At 47.1% G+C, this 20,147-nt stretch overlaps 1 protein-coding gene across 1 annotated transcript in view; it reads left to right on the top strand.

Annotated features, from left to right (window-relative positions):
* Positions 1-10,311: 10,311 nt before the first annotated feature.
* The window catches only part of LOC139266707 (equilibrative nucleobase transporter 1-like), an 84,063-nt gene continuing 74,227 nt past the window's right edge, over positions 10,312-20,147 (top strand). Inside the window, exons 1-2 of the mRNA XM_070884294.1 lie at positions 10,312-10,501; positions 19,027-19,159. Of these exons, the coding sequence (XP_070740395.1) occupies positions 10,312-10,501; positions 19,027-19,159 (323 nt within the window). The remainder of the gene's footprint in view (positions 10,502-19,026; positions 19,160-20,147) is intronic.

Here is a 20,147-nt window from a genome sequence, read left to right as displayed (position 1 = left end):
TGATGACTTGTTGCAATGCTAGCCGGAGGGGAAGTCGTTTACCAAACTGGACTTGATGTTGGCCTACTTGACACAGGAGCTGGTCGAGAAGTCGAAGAGACTTCCATGCATTAACACGCATAAAGGACAGTTTATTTATCACAGGTGGAATTCGCTCGGCTGCAGCAATATTTCAGAGGAACATGGAGAGTCTACTGAAGTCTGTTCCCAGAACCGTCGTGTTCCAACTTGACATCCTGATCACAGATCGTGACTCCGAGGAGCTTCTGAACATCCTGGAAGAGGTTCTACATCGTCTGGACAAAGTGGGACTCAGACTGAAATGCTCGAAGTGCGTCTTCATGGCACCAGAGGTTGAATTCCTGGGGAGGAAAATTGCTGCTGACGGCATCAGGCCCACGGACGCAAAAACCAAGGACATCAAGAATGCACCCAAGCCGCAGAATGTGACGGAGCTGCATTTGTTCCTGGGTCGACTCAACTACTTCGGTAACTTCCTATCTAAATTGAGCACCATATTAGAACCACTGCACATGCTGCTAAAAAAAGGCGTCAACTGGGTGTGGGATGCGTCTCACGACAGAGCTTTTGAGAAAGCCACTAATCTGCTTTGCTCTAACAAGCTGTTGGTACATTATGACCCATGTAAACATTTAGTATTGGCCTGCGATGTTTCGTCATATGGAATTGGTTGCGTACTCCAACAAGCTAATGAGTTGGATAAACTTTAACCAGTCGTGTATGCTTCAAAAAGTTTGTCTAAAGTGGAAAGAGCCTACAGTATAGCAGAGAAAGAAGCACTAGCCTGTGTGTATGGGGTTAAAAAGATGCATCAGTATCTGTTTGGTCTTTGGCTTGAACTGGAGACAGATCACAAGCTGCTCATTTCACTGTTCTCTGAAAACAAAGGTATCAATACCAATGCTCCATCGTGCATCCAGAGGTGGACGCTGACATTATCCGCTTACGATTATGTCATTCGCCATAGACCTGGCACCGAGAATTGTGCCGATATTTTGAGCCATCTGCCGTTGCCCACACCGGAGGTGGAAACACCACAACTGGCGGACCTATTGTTAGTTATGGATGCTTTTGAGAGTGAAGGATTCCCTGTCACGGCTCAACAAGCTAAGACCTGGACCATCCATGACCTGATTTTATCGGTGGTGAAGAGTTGCATCCTCAAAGTTGATTGGTCTGCCATACCCAAGCAAATGTGCGAGGAGACCAAACCTTACATTGGTCGTAAAGACGAACTGTCTATTCAGTCGTGTTGTTATGCCCAAGAAAGGGAGAGAGAAATTTGTGCGTGAGCTACATAGCACACATCCCGGCATTGTAATGATGAAAGCCATCACCAGGTCTCATGTATGGTGGCTAGGAATTGACTCTGAGCTGGAATCATGTGTGCATCAGTGCAACACTTGCATGCAGCTCAGCAAAGCACCAGCGGAACCACCATTGAGTCTGTGGTCGTGACCGTCCAAACCATGGTCCAGGATCCACATAGACTTTGCAGGTCCATTCCTGGAGAAGATGTTTTTAGTTGTGGTGGATGCATATTCGAAGTGGATAGAGTGTATAATCATGTCATCCAGTACATCCACAGCTGCCATTGAGAATGTCAGTGTCATGCTTGCGACACATGGTCTGCCTGACATGGTTGTTAGCGACAACGGATCGTGCTTCACCAGTCAGGATTTATGAAACTCAATAGTATCAAACATGTAAAGTCAGCACGGTTCAACCTACATCCAATTGGCAAGCAGAACGTGCTATCCAAATCATAAAGCAGAGTATGAAGCGAGTAACCCAAGGGTCACTGCAGACCCACCTATCATGCATACTGCTTAGTTACAGGACAAGACCACACACGCTTACCTGGGTCTCACCGGCTGAACTAATGGTGAAGAGAGGTCTTAAGACCAAGCTATCTCTTGTACACCCTGACTTGAATGATCATGTTGAATATAGAAGACAAAGTCAGCACGGGTATCACGATCGCGCTGCTGTGTCACACGATATCTCTGTAAATGATCCTGTATATATTCTGAATTATGGTCAGGGTCCCAAGTGGATCGCTGGCACTGTCATGGCCAAGGAGGGCAACAGAGTATTTATTGTCAAGCTCAAAAATGGCCAAACATGCGGGAAACATATGGATCAGACAAAGCTGTGGCACACAGACGAACCGGAACTGTCAGAGGAAGAGACAATCGATGCGTGCAATAAAGGTGCAGCAGTTATAATGGGTGACTTTAATATGCACATAGATTGGGTTAACCAAACTGGAAGCAATACGGTAGAGGAGGATTTCCTGGAGTGCATAAGGGATGGTTTTTTAGACCAATATGTCGAGGAACCAACTAGGGGGGAGGCCATCTTAGACTGGGTGTTGTGTAATGAGAGAGGATTAATTAGCAATCTCGTTGTGCGAGACCCCTTGGGGAAGAGTGACCATAATATGGTGGAATTCTGCATTAGGATGGAGAATGAAACAGTTAATTCAGAGACCATGGTCCAGAACTTAAAGAAGGGTAACTTTGAAGGTATGAGGCGTGAATTGGCTAGGATAGATTGACGAATGATACTGAAGGGGTTGACTGTGGATGGGCAATGGCAGACATTTAGAGGCCGCATGGATGAACTACAACAATTGTACATTCCTGTCGGTCGTAAAAATAAAAAAGGGAAGGTGGCTCAACCGTGGCTATCAAGGGAAATCAGGGATAGCATTAAAGCCAAGGAAGTGGCATACAAATTGGCCAGAAATAGCAGAGAACCCGGGGACTGGGAGAAATTTAGAACTCAGCAGAGGAGGACAAAGGGTTTGATTCGGGCAGGGAAAATGGAGTATGAGAAGAAGCTTGCAGGGAACATTAAGACGGATTGCAAAAGTTTCTATAGATATGTAAAGAGAAAAAGGTTAGTAAAGACAAACGTAGGTCCCCTGCAGTCAGAATCAGGGGAAGTCATAACGGGGAACAAAGAAATGGCGGACCAATTGAACAAGTACTTTGGTTCGGTATTCACTGAGGAGGACACAAACAACCTTCTGGATATAAAAGGGGTCGGAGGGTCTAGTAAGGAGGAGGAACTGAGGGAAATCCTTATTAGTCGGGAAATTGTGTTGGGGAAATTGATGGGATTGAAGGCCGATAAATCCCCAGGGCCTGATGGACTGCATCCCAGAGTACTTAAGGAGGTGGCCTTGGAAATAGTGGATGCATTGACAGTCATTTTCCAACATTCCATTGACTCTGGATCAGTTCCTATGGAGTGGAGGGTAGCCAATGTAACCCCACTTTTTAAAAAAGGAGGGAGAGAGAAAACAGGGAATTACAGACCGGTCAGCCTGACAGCGGTAGTGGGTAAAATGATGGAATCAATTATTAAGGATGTCATAGCAGTGCATTTGGAAAGAGGTAATATGATAGGTCCAAGTCAGCATGGATTTGTGAAAGGGAAATCATGCTTGACAAATCTTCTGGAATTTTTTGAGGATGTTTCCAGTAGAGTGGACAAGGGAGAACCAGTTGATGTGGTATATTTGGACTTTCAGAAGGCTTTCGACAAGGTCCCACACAAGAGATTAATGTGCAAAGTTAAAGCATATGGGATTGGGGGTAGTGTGCTGACATGGATTGAGAACTGGTTGTCAGACAGGAAGCAAAGAGTAGGAGTAAATGGGGACTTTTCAGAATGGCAGGCAGTGACTAGTGGGGTACCGCAAGGTTCTGTGCTGGGGCCCCAGCTGTTTACACTGTACATTAATGATTTAGACGAGGGGATTAAATGTAGTATCTCCAAATTTGCGGATGACACTAAGTTGGGTGGCAGTGTGAGCTGCAAGGAGGATTCTATGAGGCTGCAGAGCGACTTGGATAGGTTAGGTGAGTGGGCAAATGCATGGCAGATGAAGTATAATGTGGATAAATGTGAGATTATCCACTTTGGTGGTAAAAACAGAGAGACAGACTATTATCTGAATGGTGACAGATTAGGAAAAGGGCAGGTGCAAAGAGACCTGGGTGTCATGGTACATCAGTCATTGAAGGTTGGCATGCAGGTACAGCAGGCGGTTAAGAAAGCAAATGGCATGTTGGCCTTCATAGCGAGGGGATTTGAGTACAAGGGCAGGGAGGTGTTGCTACAATTGTACAGGGCCTTGGTGAGGCCACACCTGGAGTATTGTGTACAGTTTTGGTCTCCTAACCTGAGGAAGGACATTCTTGCTATTGAGGGAGTGCAGCGAAGGTTCACCAGACTGATTCCTGGGATGGCGGGATTGACCTATCAAAAATACTGGATCAACTGGGCTTGTATTCACTGGAGTTCAGAAGAATGAGAGGGGATCTCATAGAAACGTTTAAAATTCTGACGGGGTTAGACAGGTTAGATGCAGGAAGAATGTTCCCAATGTTGGGGAAGTCCAGAACCAGGGGACACAGTCTAAGGATAAGGGGGAAGCCATTTAGGACCGAGATGAGGAGGAATTTCTTCACCCAGAGAGTGGTGAACCTGTGGAATTCTCTACCACAGAAAGTTGTTGAGGCCAATTCACTAAATATATTCAAAAAGGAGTTAGATGAAGTCCTTACTACTCGGGGAATCAAGGGGTATGGTGAGACAGCAGGAATGGGGTACTGAAGTTGCATGTTCAGCCATGAACTCATTGAATGGCGGTGCAGGCTAGAAGGGCCGAATGGCCTACTCCTGCACCTATTTTCTATGTTTCTCTGTTTCTATGACCAACCAACCTACCCCCAGTCATCAGAGGACTCAGTGGTCATCAGTGAACCACGACTTTCAATCACTGACATGTTCAATGAAAATAGACTTTCAATCCCTGACATGGCCATTGCCACTCCCATCAGGTCAGCCACCCAGCCAACAGTCACAACAGACTCTGAACACTCACCCAAGGCTGGAGTTGAATTGAGATGGTCAACCCGAGAGGGTAAAACACCGGACCATCTCAATTTATAAAAGACTGTGTTAATATCTCAGAGGTGGGTATTGTCATGTATGTACTTTCGGGATCACTAGCCACTAGATGGCATCACTGTTGGAGGCCATTGGGCTGCACGCATATGTGTGCAGCCCAAGTATAAAAGGCCAGCCATTTTGTATATTATTCATTTTGGGCCTTACTAAAGCAGAGCCAAGGACATACCTCTTGGAGTTAAACAGTACTCAGTCTAACAGTTGTTGCATACACAACAATTATTATCTACCATAATTTCTTCTTATCTCACCACATTTATTTTTGTTTTGATTTTGAGCACTGTATAATTTGCATTTTAGATTTTACGGAAGTAGTCAGCAAATTATAGATGAATGAGGAAGAGTTTTCCGCAAGTGTAACAAAATATTTACAGCACAGAAAATAGCCATTGGGCCCAACAGGTCTATGCCAGTGGTTATGCTCCACACGGGCCTTCTCCCACCACACTTCATCTCACCCCGTCAACTTATCCTTCAATTGCTTTCTCACACTTGTGATTATCCAGCTTCCCCTTTTTGTATCTCACCTCAATCATGAGTTCCTCATTCTCACCCCTCCCTGGGTAAAATTGAGAATCACTGAACAGGATTCTCCGCATTCCTTTCGGAGTGTAACCAACGATGACGTCTCATGAGGGTGGGACAATACTGGGAGGGTCAGTACTGAGTGAGTGCTGTCCTGTCGGAGGCTCAGTAGTGAGGGAACGCTGTACTTCGGATGGTCAGTACTGAAGGAGCATTGCCCTGTCGGAAGGTCAGTACTGATCGAGCGCTGCCGTGTCGGAGGGTCAGTATTGAGGGAGCTCTTCCCCGTCAGAGGGTCATTACTGAGGGAGCACTGCACTATCGGAGGGTCATTACTGAGGGAGCACTGCACTATCGGAGGGTCAGTACTGAGGGAGTGCTGCACTGTTGTAGGGTCAGTATTGAGGGACGCTGCACTGTTGTAGGGTCAGTACTGAGGGGTGCTGCACTGTTGTAGGGTCAGTACTGAGGGACGCTGCACTGTTGTAGGGTCAGTACTGAGGGACGCTGCACTGTTGTAGGGTCAGTACTGAGGGACGCTGCACTGTTGCAGGGTCAGTACTGAGGGAGCAGTGCATTGTTGTAGGGTCAGTACTGAGCAAGCGCTGCACTGTTGTGGGGTCAGTACTGAGGGAGCAGTGCATTTTTGTAGGATCAGTACTGAGCAAGCGCTGCACTGTTGTGGGGTCAGTACTGAGGGACGCTGTATTGTTGTAGGGTTAGTACTGAGGGAGCACTGCACTGTTGTAGGGTCAGTACTGAGGGAGCACTGCATTGTTGTAGGGTCAGTACTGAGCAAGTGCTGTACTGTTGTAGGGTCAGTACTGAGGGAGCACTGCACTGTTGTAGGTTCAGTACTGAGGGACGCTGCACTGTTGTAGGGTCAGTACTGAGGGAGCACTGCACTGTTGGAGTTTCAGTACTGAGTGAGCACTGCACTGTTGTGGGATCAGTACTGAGGGAGCACTGCACTGTCAGAGGGTCAGTACTGAGGGAGCACTGCACTGTTGTAGGGTCAGTACTGAGGGACGCTGCACTGTTGTGGGATCAGTACTGAGCAAGCACTGCACTGTTGTGGGATCAGTACTGAGGGAGCACTGCACTGTTGTAGGGTCAGTACTGAGGGAGCACTGCATTGTTGCAGGGTCAGTACTGAGGGAGCAGTGCATTGTTGTAGGGTCAGTACTGAGCAAGCGCTGCACTGTTGTGGGGTCAGTACTGAGGGAGCAGTGCATTTTTGTAGGATCAGTACTGAGCAAGCGCTGCACTGTTGTGGGATCAGTACTGAGGGAGCAGTGCATTGTTGTAGGGTCAGTACTGAGGGATGCTGCACTGTTGTAGGGTCAGTACTGAGGGAGCACTGCACTGTTGTAGGGTCAGTACTGAGGGACGCTGCACTGTTGTAGGGTCAGTACTGAGGGAGCACTGCACTGTTGGAGTTTCAGTACTGAGTGAGCACTGCACTGTTGTGGGATCAGTACTGAGGGAGCACTGCACTGTCAGAGGGTCAGTACTGAGGGAGCACTGCACTGTTGTAGGGTCAGTACTGAGGGACGCTGTATTGTTGTAGGGTTAGTACTGAGGGAGCACTGCACTGTTGTAGGGTCAGTACTGAGGGAGCACTGCATTGTTGTAGGGTCAGTACTGAGCAAGTGCTGTACTGTTGTAGGGTCAGTACTGAGGGAGCACTGCACTGTTGTAGGTTCAGTACTGAGGGACGCTGCACTGTTGTAGGGTCAGTACTGAGGGAGCACTGCACTTTTGGAGTTTCAGTACTGAGTGAGCACTGCACTGTTGTGGGATCAGTACTGAGGGAGCACTGCACTGTCAGAGGGTCAGTACTGAGGGAGCACTGCACTGTTGTAGGGTCAGTACTGAGGGATGCTGCACTGTTGTGGGATCAGTACTGAGCAAGCACTGCACTGTTGTGGGATCAGTACTGAGGGAGCACTGCACTGTTGTAGGGTCAGTACTGAGGGAGCACTGCACTGTCAGAGGGTCAGTACTGAGCGAGCACTGCACTGTTGTGGGATCACTACTGAGCGAGCACTGCACTGTTGTAGGGTCACTACTGAGGGACGCTGCACTGTTGTGGGATCAGTACTGAGGGAGCACTGCACTGTTGTAGGGTCAGTACTGAGGGAGCACTGCACTGTCAGAGGGTCAGTACTGAGGGAGCACTGCACTGTTGTAGGGTCAGTACTGAGGGAGCACTGCACTGTTGTAGGGTCAGTACTGAGGGAGCACTGCACTGTTGTAGGGTCAGTACTGAGGGACGCTGCACTGTTGTAGGGTCATTACTGAGGGAGCACTGCACTATCGGAGGGTCATTACTGAGGGAGCACTGCACTATCGGAGGGTCAGTACTGAGGGAGTGCTGCACTGTTGTAGGGTCAGTATTGAGGGACGCTGCACTGTTGTAGGGTCAGTACTGAGGGGTGCTGCACTGTTGTAGGGTCAGTACTGAGGGACGCTGCACTGTTGTAGGGTCAGTACTGAGGGACGCTGCACTGTTGTAGGGTCAGTACTGAGGGACGCTGCACTGTTGCAGGGTCAGTACTGAGGGAGCAGTGCATTGTTGTAGGGTCAGTACTGAGCAAGCGCTGCACTGTTGTGGGGTCAGTACTGAGGGAGCAGTGCATTTTTGTAGGATCAGTACTGAGCAAGCGCTGCACTGTTGTGGGGTCAGTACTGAGGGACGCTGTATTGTTGTAGGGTTAGTACTGAGGGAGCACTGCACTGTTGTAGGGTCAGTACTGAGGGAGCACTGCATTGTTGTAGGGTCAGTACTGAGCAAGTGCTGTACTGTTGTAGGGTCAGTACTGAGGGAGCACTGCACTGTTGTAGGTTCAGTACTGAGGGACGCTGCACTGTTGTAGGGTCAGTACTGAGGGAGCACTGCACTGTTGGAGTTTCAGTACTGAGTGAGCACTGCACTGTTGTGGGATCAGTACTGAGGGAGCACTGCACTGTCAGAGGGTCAGTACTGAGGGAGCACTGCACTGTTGTAGGGTCAGTACTGAGGGACGCTGCACTGTTGTGGGATCAGTACTGAGCAAGCACTGCACTGTTGTGGGATCAGTACTGAGGGAGCACTGCACTGTTGTAGGGTCAGTACTGAGGGAGCACTGCATTGTTGCAGGGTCAGTACTGAGGGAGCAGTGCATTGTTGTAGGGTCAGTACTGAGCAAGCGCTGCACTGTTGTGGGGTCAGTACTGAGGGAGCAGTGCATTTTTGTAGGATCAGTACTGAGCAAGCGCTGCACTGTTGTGGGATCAGTACTGAGGGAGCAGTGCATTGTTGTAGGGTCAGTACTGAGGGATGCTGCACTGTTGTAGGGTCAGTACTGAGGGAGCACTGCACTGTTGTAGGGTCAGTACTGAGGGACGCTGCACTGTTGTAGGGTCAGTACTGAGGGAGCACTGCACTGTTGGAGTTTCAGTACTGAGTGAGCACTGCACTGTTGTGGGATCAGTACTGAGGGAGCACTGCACTGTCAGAGGGTCAGTACTGAGGGAGCACTGCACTGTTGTAGGGTCAGTACTGAGGGACGCTGTATTGTTGTAGGGTTAGTACTGAGGGAGCACTGCACTGTTGTAGGGTCAGTACTGAGGGAGCACTGCATTGTTGTAGGGTCAGTACTGAGCAAGTGCTGTACTGTTGTAGGGTCAGTACTGAGGGAGCACTGCACTGTTGTAGGTTCAGTACTGAGGGACGCTGCACTGTTGTAGGGTCAGTACTGAGGGAGCACTGCACTTTTGGAGTTTCAGTACTGAGTGAGCACTGCACTGTTGTGGGATCAGTACTGAGGGAGCACTGCACTGTCAGAGGGTCAGTACTGAGGGAGCACTGCACTGTTGTAGGGTCAGTACTGAGGGATGCTGCACTGTTGTGGGATCAGTACTGAGCAAGCACTGCACTGTTGTGGGATCAGTACTGAGGGAGCACTGCACTGTTGTAGGGTCAGTACTGAGGGAGCACTGCACTGTCAGAGGGTCAGTACTGAGCGAGCACTGCACTGTTGTGGGATCACTACTGAGCGAGCACTGCACTGTTGTAGGGTCACTACTGAGGGACGCTGCACTGTTGTGGGATCAGTACTGAGGGAGCACTGCACTGTTGTAGGGTCAGTACTGAGGGAGCACTGCACTGTCAGAGGGTCAGTACTGAGGGAGCACTGCACTGTTGTAGGGTCAGTACTGAGGGAGCACTGCACTGTTGTAGGGTCAGTACTGAGGGAGCACTGCACTGTTGTAGGGTCAGTACTGAGGGACGCTGCACTGTTGTAGGGTCAGTACTGAGGGAGCACTGCACTGTTGTAGGGTCAGTACTGAGGGAGCACTGCACTGTCAGAGGGTCAGTACTGAGGGAGCACTGCACTGTAGGATACGCTGTCTTTCGCGATTTTAAACCAAAGTTCCATCTATCCCCATGGGAGGACATAATAGAACCTCTGGCCATTATTGGAAGAAGATCAGGGAATGAGGTTTCTCCCGTGTCCTGGGACCCAATATTTATCCCTTAACCAACATCAATATAAACAGATTATCTGGTCATTGATCACATTGCTGTTTGTGGGTTCTTGCTGTGTGCAAATTGGCTGCGGCGTTTCCTTCATTACAACAATGACTACACTTCAAAAATAGGTCATTGACTGTACAGCGATTGGGATGTCCTGAGGTGGTGAAAGGCACTGTAGAAATGGGAGCTCTTTCTTTCAGGCACTGGATCAGGAACCTCCCAGGTTATAAAAGGGCATTTTACAAGACTCGGGGTCAATGGCACCGTTGAACAAGAAGGTTAAGCGGTATTTGACCTTTGCCACCGGGCTCTTCGAGTGTATCAGCTTCACGGGCGTGATCTTCGGCTGGGCTTCCCTCGTCTTCGTCCTGAAGAAGGAGGAATATTTCTCCGACCTCTGTGTCCCATTGCACAACTCCAGCGACCCCGGCGCGAGGAATGGCACCAGTGAGTATCTGCGGGATGAGGGAAGGGAGGGGGTAGGGGAAAGAGGGAGAGAGAGTGACTGAGTTTGGAATGGCACCAGTAAGTGTCCGAAGGGAGGGAGATAGAGGGACAGAAAGAGAGAGGGACAGAGAGAGAGGGACAGAGAGAGAGGGCAACAGAGAGAGATAGTGACAGAGAACGAGAGAGAGAGACAGAGAGAGAGAAAGGGGTGACAGAGAGAGAGGGACAGAGAGAGAGGAGGAGAGAGAGTGAACGAGAGGGACAGAGGGAGACAGAAATACAGAGAAAGAGAGAGAGAGAGGGACAGAGATTGAGAGAGGGACAGAGAGAGTGAGGGAGGGAGAGGGCCAGAGAGAGAGACAAACAGAGAGACAGAGAGAGAGAGAGAGACACAGAGAGAGAGAGAGAGGGAAACAGAGAGAAAGAGAGAGAGAGAAAAGGGTGACAGAGAGAGGGACAGAGAGAGAGTGAGGGAGAGAGAGAGACACAGAGAGAGAGAAAGAGAGAGAGAGAGAGAGAGGGACAGAGAGAGAGAGAAAGGGGTGACAGAGAGAGAGGGACAGAGAACGAGAGGAACAGAGAGAAAGAGCGAGCGGGACAGAGAGAGAGACAGAAAGACAGAGAATGAGAGAGAGAGGGACAGAGAATGAGAGAGGGACAGAGAGAGAGAGAGTAAGGAGTGACAGAGAGAGAGGGACAGAGAGAGAGCGCGAGAGAGAGTGATGGAGGGAGAGGGACAGAGAGAGAGAGAAACAGAGAGAGAGAGGGAGAGAGAGTGAGGGAGAGGGACAAAGAGAGAGACAGAGAAAGAGAGAGAGGGAAAGAGAGAGACAGGGGTGACAGAGAGGGACAGAGAGAGAGAGGAACAGAGAGAGCGAGGGAGAGGGACAAAGAGAGAGATAGAGAGCGAGAGAAACTGAGAGAGAGAAAGGGATGACAGATCGAGAGAGGGACAGTGAAAAAGAGTGACAGGGAGAGAGGGACAGAGCAAACTATATCAGTATGAGGGGTGACTTGGCTAAGGTAGATTGGGAAACTACATTAAAAGATATGATGGTAGACAAGCAATGGCTAGCATTTAAAGATCTAATACATCATTTACAACAAATATACATTCTTTTAAGACGCAAAAACCTCACAGGAAAACTGGTTAAACATGGCTAACAAGAGATGTTAAAACTACTATTAGATCGAATGAAGAGGCTTGTAATGGTGCCAAAAAGACTAATAAGCCTGAGGATTAGGAGGATTTTAGAATTCAGCAAAGGAGGACCAAGAAATTGATCAAGAAAGAGAAAAAGAATATGGGAGTAAATTAGGAAGAGACATAAAAACAGATTGTAACCATTTCTATAGGTATGTAAATAGGAAGAGATAAGTAAAGGGAATGACATAGGTAGAAAAAGGGGTGAGGTCCTGCAGGCAGAGTTTAGGGAGCTAGGAGAAAGATTAAAAAGCAAGATCTCAAAGGTAGCAATCTCCGTGTTACTCCCGGAGCCACGTGCTAGTGAGTACAGAAATAGGAGGATAGAGAAGATGAATATGTGGCTGCAGAGATGGTGCATGCGGGAGGGCTTTAGATTCCTGAGGCATTGGGACTGTTTCTGGGGGAGATGGGACCTGTCCAAGCCGGACAGGTTGCTCCTCAATATACCCATGACCAATATCCTCGCGGGAGGTTTTGCTATTCTTATTGGGGAGGGTTTAAATTAGCTTGGCAGGGGGATGGGAACTGGAGAATAGATTCAGTGGGAAGAGAAGTAAAGCTGGAATTGGGCATCAGAGTAGTAGAAGTAGAAAGTGAATTTGGAAGATAGATGAAACAAGGGCTGAAAAATAGACAAAAGGGTAGTTTAGCAATACTAAATGTGATATACTTCAATGTAAGGAGTATAGGAAATAAGGCAGATGAGCTGAGAGCACAGATTGACACTTGGCAGTATGATATTATAGCTATTACTGAGACATGGCTGACAGAAGGATAGGTATGACTGCTCTACTTTCCTGGTTACAGGGTTTTCAGACTGGATAGAGAGGGGGGTAAAACAGGAGCGGGTGTACAGTATTGATTAAAGAAACAATCACATCTGTGGGAAGGGATGATATGTTAGAGGAGTCATCAAACGAGGCTATATGGGTTGAATTAAAGAATAAAAAAGGGGCGATCACAATATTGGGAGTGTACTATAGACCCCCAAGCAGTCAGAGTGAGATAGAAGAACAAATATGTGGGCAAATTGCTGCAAAGTGCAAAATCTATCGAGCTGTAATAGTGGGGGATTTCAACTATGCCCATATTAACTTGGAAAAAGGTAGTGTGAATGGTACAGAAGGTGCGGAATTCCTAAAATGCATTCAGGAAAAATTATTTTGTCAGTACATAACAAACCCAACAAGGAAGGGTCAGTTCTGTACTTAGTTTTGGGGAATGAAGAGAGGCAGGTGGAAGGGGTATCAGTGGGAGAGCATTTTGGTGCTAGTGACCATAATTCAGTAAGATTTTGGGTAGTTATGGAAAAGGAAAAAGGGGGACCAGTGAAAACAGTTCTCAACTGGGGAAACGCCAATTTTGCTGAGCTGAGATGGGATTTGGCCAAAGTGGACTGGAAATGGCTACTTGATAGTAAATCAGTGTCAGAGCAGTGGGAGGCATTCGAGGAGGAGATCCTGAGGGTACAAGGCAAATATGTTCCACTAATAAAAGGGTGGGGCTAACAAATCTAGAGCCCTCTGATGTCAGAGGACATATAGAGTAAGATAAAGAAAAAAAGGGAAGCTTATGACAGATACGGAGAACTCAACACTGCAGAAACTCTAGCGGAGTATAAGAATTAAAAAAGATATCAGGAAGTCAGAGAGAGAGCATGAAAGAATGTTGGCAGTAAAATCAGGGAAAAGCCAAAGATGTTTTATAGATATAATGAGCAAGAGGATAACTAGAGAAAGAGTGGGGCCTCTTAGAGACCGTCAATGAAATCTGTGTGTAGAGGCAGAAGATGTCGGTAAGATATATAATGAATACTTTGTATCTGTGCAGCAACTCAGAGTGGGAAAACCGAGTTTGGTAAGTGGGAGAGTCTTAAGGGTTTGGAGGTTGGTGGCAATTGCTAGTCGCCTTTAAGTAAGATTAACAGTTAAATATTTAGCATTCTTTCAGGCTGAGGTAGAGACAAACTAGCTAGCTCGCTCTCCAGTAGTTTGCTAAATAGCCAGTTAGTTAAAACTAGTTAAAACCGTTTTTTGAGCAGCTGACCAGTGGTGACTCATCTGAGCCACAAGCAATTAAAAAATCGAGGGCACGTGCTGTTAGCTCGGAGTGCAGCAGCTCAGAGTGGGAAAACAGGGTTTGGTAAGTGGGAGAGTCTGGTGAAGTGGGGGCGGGAGGTTTTGCTTTGCCTTGTTTTTCCTAACTTTTTCCGCAGAGTGGCAACGTACCTGAGCCGGAGCAGACCGAGGCCCGAGAGTGGGAATAAAAGCCACAGCAGACATAGAAACATAGAAAAATAGGTGCAGGAGCAGGCCATTCGGCCCTTCGAGCCTGCACCACCATTCAATGAGATCATGGCTGCTCATTCACCTCAGTACCCCTTTCCTGCTTTCTCTCCATATGCCTTGATCCCCTTAGCTGTAAGAGCCAAATCTAACTCCCTCTTGAATATATCCAATGAACTGACATCAACAACTCTCTGCAATAAAGAATTCCACAGGTTAACAACTCTCTGAGTGAAGAAGCTTCTCCTCATCTCAGTCCTAAATGGCTTACCCCTTATCCTTAGACTGTGTCCCCTGGTTCTGGACTTCCCCAACATTGGGAACATTCTTCGTGCATCTAATCTGTCCAGTCCCGTCAATTTTAAATGTTTCTATGAGATCCCCTCTCATTCTTCTAAACTCCAGTGAATACAGGCTCCGACGATCCAGTCTCCCTTCATATGTCAGTCCTGCCATCCTGGGAATTAGTCTGGTGAACCTTCGCTGCACTCCTTCAATAGCAAGAATGTCCTTCCTCGGGGTTAGGAGACCAAAACTGAACACAATATTCTAGGTGAGGCCTAACCAAGGCTCTGTATAACTGCAGTAAGACCTCCCTTCTCCTATACTCAAATCACCTAGCTATGAAGGCCAACATACCATTTGCCTTCTTCACTGCCTGCTGTACCTGCATGCCAACTTTCTATGACTGATATACCATGACACCCAGGTCTCGTTGCACCTCCCCTTTTTCGAATCCACCGCCATTCAGATAATATTCTGCCTTCGTGTTTTTGCCACCAAAGTGCATAACCTCACATTTATCCACATTATACTGCATCTGCCATGCATTTGCCTAATCACCTAACCTGTCCAAGTCACCCTGCAGCCTCTGAGCATCCTCCTCACAGCTCTCACCACCACCCAGCTTAGAGTCATCTGCAAGCGTGGAGATATTATACTCAATTCCTTCATCTAAATAATTAATGTATATTGTAAATAGCTGGGGTCACAGCACTGAGCCCTGCAGCACCCCATTAGTCACTGCCTGCCATTCTGAAAAGGACCCATTTATCCTGACTCTCTGCTTCCTGTCTGCCAACCAGTTCTCTATCCACGTCTGTACATTACGCCCAATACCATCTGCTTTAATTTTGCACATCAATCTCTTGTGTGGGACCTTGTCAAAAGCCTTTTGAAAGTCCAAATACACCACATCCATTGGTTCTCCCTTGTCCACTCTACTAGTTACATCCTCAAAAAATTCCAGAAGATTTGTCTAGCATGATTTCCCTTTTACAAATCCATGCTGACTTGGACCGATCTTGTCACTGCTTTCCAAATGCGCTGCTATTTCTTCTTTAATAATTGATTCCATCATTTTCCCCACTACTGATGTCAGTCTAACTGGTGTATAATTCCCCGTTTTCTCTCTCCCTCCTTTTTTAAAAAGTGGTGTTACATTTGCTACCCTCCAGTCCATAGGAACTGATCCAGAGTTTATAGACTGTTGGAAAATTATCACAAGTGCATCCACTATTTCTAGGGCTACTTCCTTAAGTACTCTGGCATGCAGATTACCAGGCCCTGGGGATTTTTCAGCCTTCAATCCCATCAATTTTGCTAACACAATTTCCAGCCTAATAAGGATTTTCTTCAGTTCCTCCTTCTGACTAGACCTTCGGTCCCCTAGTATTTCCGGAAGGTTATTTGTGTCTTCCTTCCTGAAGACAGAAGCAAAGTATTTGTTCAACTGGTCTGCCATTTCTTTGTTCCCCATTATAAATTCAGCTGATTCTGACTGCAAGGGACCTACGGTTGTCTTCACTAATCTTGATCTCTTCATATATCTATAGAAGCTTTTGCAATTTGTTTTTATGTTCCCAGCAAGGTTCCTCTCATACTCTCTTTTCCCCCTCCTGATTAAAGCCTTTGTCCTCCTCTGCTGAATTTTAAATTCCTTGTGGTCCTCAGGTTTGCTGCTTTATATAGCCAATTTATATGCCTCTTTCTTGGATTTAACACGATCCTTAATTTCCCTTGTTAGCCATGGTTGAGCCAGCTTCTCCGTTTTAATTTTACTCCAGACAACGATGTTCAATTGTTGAAGTTCATCCATGTGATCTTTAAATGTTTGCCATTGCCTATCCACCGTCAATCCTTTAAATATCATTCGCCAGTCTATTCTAGCCAATTCATGTCTCATACCATCGAAGTTACCTTTCCTTAAGTTCAGAACCCTAGTCTCTGAATTAACTGTGTCACTCTCCATCTTAAAAAGAATTCTGCCATATTATGGTCACTCTTCCCAAGGGGCCTCGCACAAGAAGATTGCTAATTAGTCCTTTCTCATTACACATCACCCATCTAGGATGGCCAGCCCTCCAGTTGGTTCGTCGACATATTGGTCCAGAAAACCATCCCTAATACACTCCAGGAAATCCTCCTCACCGTATTGCTACCAGTTTGGTCAGCTCCACCCATACAGATTCCACATCATCCAAGCTAATGTCCTTCCTTACTATTGCGTTAATTTCCTCTTTAACCAGCAATGCTACCCCACCTCCTTTTCCTTTCTGTCTATCGTTCATGAATGTTGAATACCCCTGGATGTTGAGCTCCCAGCCTTGGTCACCCTGGAGCCATGTCTCCATGATACCAATTATATCATATTTGTTTTTAACACACTTTACTGCCTGTGCAGTTAATTCCTCCACCTTATTACAAATACGCCTCGCATTGAGGCACAGAGCCTTCAGGCTTGTCCTTTTAACACACTTTGCCCCTTTAGAATTTTGCTGTAATGTGGCCCTTTTTGATTTTTGCCTTAGGTTTCTCTGCCCTCCACTTTTTCTTTTACTTTTCTTCTTTCTATCTTTTGCTTCTGCCCCCATTCTATTTCCCTCTGTCTCCCTGCCTAGTTTCCCATCCCCCTGCCATATTAGTTTAACCCCTCCCCAACAGCACTAGCAAACACTCCCCCTAGGACATTGGTTCCGGTCCTGCCCAGGTGCAGACCGTCCGGTTTGTACTGGTCCCACCATCCGCAGAACTGGTTCCAATGTCCCAGGAATTTAAATCCTTCCCTTCTGCACCATTCCTGAGCTATCCTGCAATTTATCTCAGCTATCCTGCAATTCCTACTCTGACTAGCATGTGGCACTGGTAGCAATCCTGAGATTACTACCTTTGAGGTCCCACTTTTTAAACTAGCTCCTTAAAATCAGCTTGTAGGCCCTCATCCAGTTTTTTACCTATATCTTTGGTACCTATATGCAGCACGACAACTGGCTGTTCACCCTCCCTCTCGAAAATGCCCTGCAGCCGTTCTGAGACATCCTTGACCCTTGCACTCGGGAGGCAACATACCATCAGCATACAGCCAGTGTGATCTCCTGGACTAGTTTTGATCACCTGGTTGGATCGGAGATGAATTTTCCCAGATTTTTCCGCAATTGGCCTGGGTTTTTTTCTGGTTAATGACTCTCCCAGGAGATCGCATGGCTCCGGGTGAGGAGAACCCTGTATGTGACATCACAGGTAATGCAGGTAAGTGATTAGTAGTGATTGTGGGCTAAGTTTTTCTTTTAAATTAATATATAGCATATAACTAAATACTAAAAACTGACCTTTACTTGTTTAACTAATTTGATAAACTATATAGGGTAAATACTTGATTAACGCTAAACTAATTAATTCAATAAAATAATGGGAAAACAGGAGATGTGTTGTTGCTGCAATATGTGTGAGGTTCTAGAAGTTTTGGTCGAGGGCGACTACATCTGCGGTAAGTGTCTGCGGCTCCAGGTTGAGGAGCTGGATTCCGAGCTGCAGCCATTGCGAGACATGAGAGAGGGAGAAAGTTACTTGGACCTGTTGCTCCAGGAGGCAGCCACACCCTCTAGATTAAATACTTTAGAATTGACACATGGTCAGGGACTGGAGCATGTGACTGCGAGTGAAGCAGGTAAGGGGATCCAGGAGGTAGTATTGCAGGAGCCTCAGTCCCTGCACTTGTCCAATAGATTTTAGGTTCTTGCAAAACTTGTGGATAAGTGTGCAGACTGCGGGGTGGACAAGCAGACTGAACAAAGTACCGTGGTGCAGAAAGCCATTCAAGTGCGGGGAGTAAAGAGGCAGATGGTTGTATTGGGGATAGTATAGTTCGGGAGATAGATCGGGTTCTCTGCAGCCGAGAGTGTGCATCCTGAAGGCGATGTTGCCTACCTGGTGCCAGGGTAAAGGACATCTCCTCCGGGCCGGAGGAGAACTTGGAGTGGGAGGGGGAGCATCCAGTTGCCGTGATACATGTAGGTACCAATGACATAGGTAGAACTAAGAAAGAGGTTCTGCTGAGAGAGTTTGAACATCGAGGGACGAAATTGAAAAGCAAAACCACAAAGGTAGTAATCACTGCATTATTTACTGAGCCACGAGCAAATTGGCATAGGGTCAATAGGAGAGGCAGTATTGAGGGAGCACCGCACTGTTGGAGGGCCAGTACTGTGGGAGTGCCACATTGTCGGAGGGGCATTACTGAGGGAGTGCCACACTGTCAGAGGGGCAGTACTGAGGGAGTGCGACACTGTCAGAGGGACAATACTGCAGGACAGCCACACTGTTGGAGGGGCAGTTCTGAGGGAAGGCTACACTGTCGGAAAGTCATTACTGAGGGAACACCAGACTGTTGGAGGGTCCGTCTTTCATATGAGACATTAAACCAAGGCCCCAGTCTGCCCTCTTAGTGGAAGAAAAGTTCCCACAGCCACTATTGGAAGAAGAGCAGGGGCAGTTCTGCCCAAGGTATAGGGACAATATTTATCCCACAACCAATATCACAAAAAAACAGATGATCCGGTCATTAATCACGTTGCTGTTTGTGTGGGCTTGCTGTGTGAAAATTGGCTGCCATGTTTTCTACATTGCAACAGTAACTACACTTCAAAAGGACTTCAGTTGGGACGTCTTGAGTTGGTGAAAGGCGCTGTAGAAATCGATGCTCTTTCTCTCTGTCTGTCTCACTCACTTTCTCGTCCTTTCTTTCTCTCTCTCAGTGGACTGCGATCGGCAGGATGAGCGCTTCACCCTCATCTTCACCCTCGCCTCCTGCATCATCAGCTTTGTGGCCTTCCCCAGTGGTTTACTGTTTGACCACTTTGGCACCATGGTAACCCACATCCTGGCCATGTAAGTACTTGTCCTCTTCTGGGCTTTTGGGTTGTTAGAGGTTGATATGACTTGACACAGTCAGTAGAAGAGAAACAATTAAGACAGAAAGAGAATCATGATAGAGGTAGAGTAAGAGAGAGAGATGTGTAATATTGAATAAGAAGGTTAGAATGAAGAACCATCACCATAAATGGTTAAAGTGGTTACCAGGAATATTAAAGATATATGGTCCTCGCACATATTTGATGATGGAAATGTTAGGTTTGTTCATATTGAAGGAGCTGAAAGTTGAAATGATTCGATTATTTCTGATGAGTCAGATAGTCTTGTTATAAGTAGAGTACCAATAGCAAATCCTACATCTGATGTACTAGAAACAAGTCCAAGAGAAAGTCAGAATTTAAGTCTGAGTCAGGCAGGCAGACAGTCTGAAGTTGTACAGAGTTCAAATGTAGATCAAGGGCATCTCTTGAAGAAAAACTCTCCTCAGGCTCAGCCTAGGATGAGTCTAACTGCGACACCAAGTTTGGAGAACGAAGGTATCCTCATTGAAACAGAAAACCCCTGGTTAAGTTTGATTTGTAAATATGGTAAACTAAGTCCATGGGGCTGAAATTGCTCCTTTCCTTTCGGCTTTTTAACACCGGAAAGTGGCGGCCACACTGCGGAGTGCAATGGCCGCTGACTTTTCGTGTAATGGCTGCCATTATCACAATTCCGCTTCTGTGCTATCCCGGTGGTGACCCGCTCCCCCCCACTGCTCCGCTGTTGCCGATCCGTGCTAAGTACATCATCACAGTGTGTACCGTCGATCTACTCCCCGCCCCGCCCCCATCAACGGCGAAATTCTGCCGTGAAAACTTACGGCCCGCCCGGTGGTACCAAAGCAAGCTTTTTTGTGGTGGTCCAGTGAGGCTGAGGCCTTCTGTAATGGTGGCACATCTCCCCTTAAAGGGGAGGACCTACTGCTGCTGCCGCCATGTTTTTTATTTTGTCGGACGACTGC

This window comes from Pristiophorus japonicus, chromosome 7 (genome assembly GCF_044704955.1).
Source record: "Pristiophorus japonicus isolate sPriJap1 chromosome 7, sPriJap1.hap1, whole genome shotgun sequence".
Lineage (NCBI taxonomy): Eukaryota > Metazoa > Chordata > Chondrichthyes > Pristiophoridae > Pristiophorus > Pristiophorus japonicus.
Note: the sequence above shows the minus strand (reverse complement) of the source record. Positions and strands in the feature narration are given on the sequence as shown.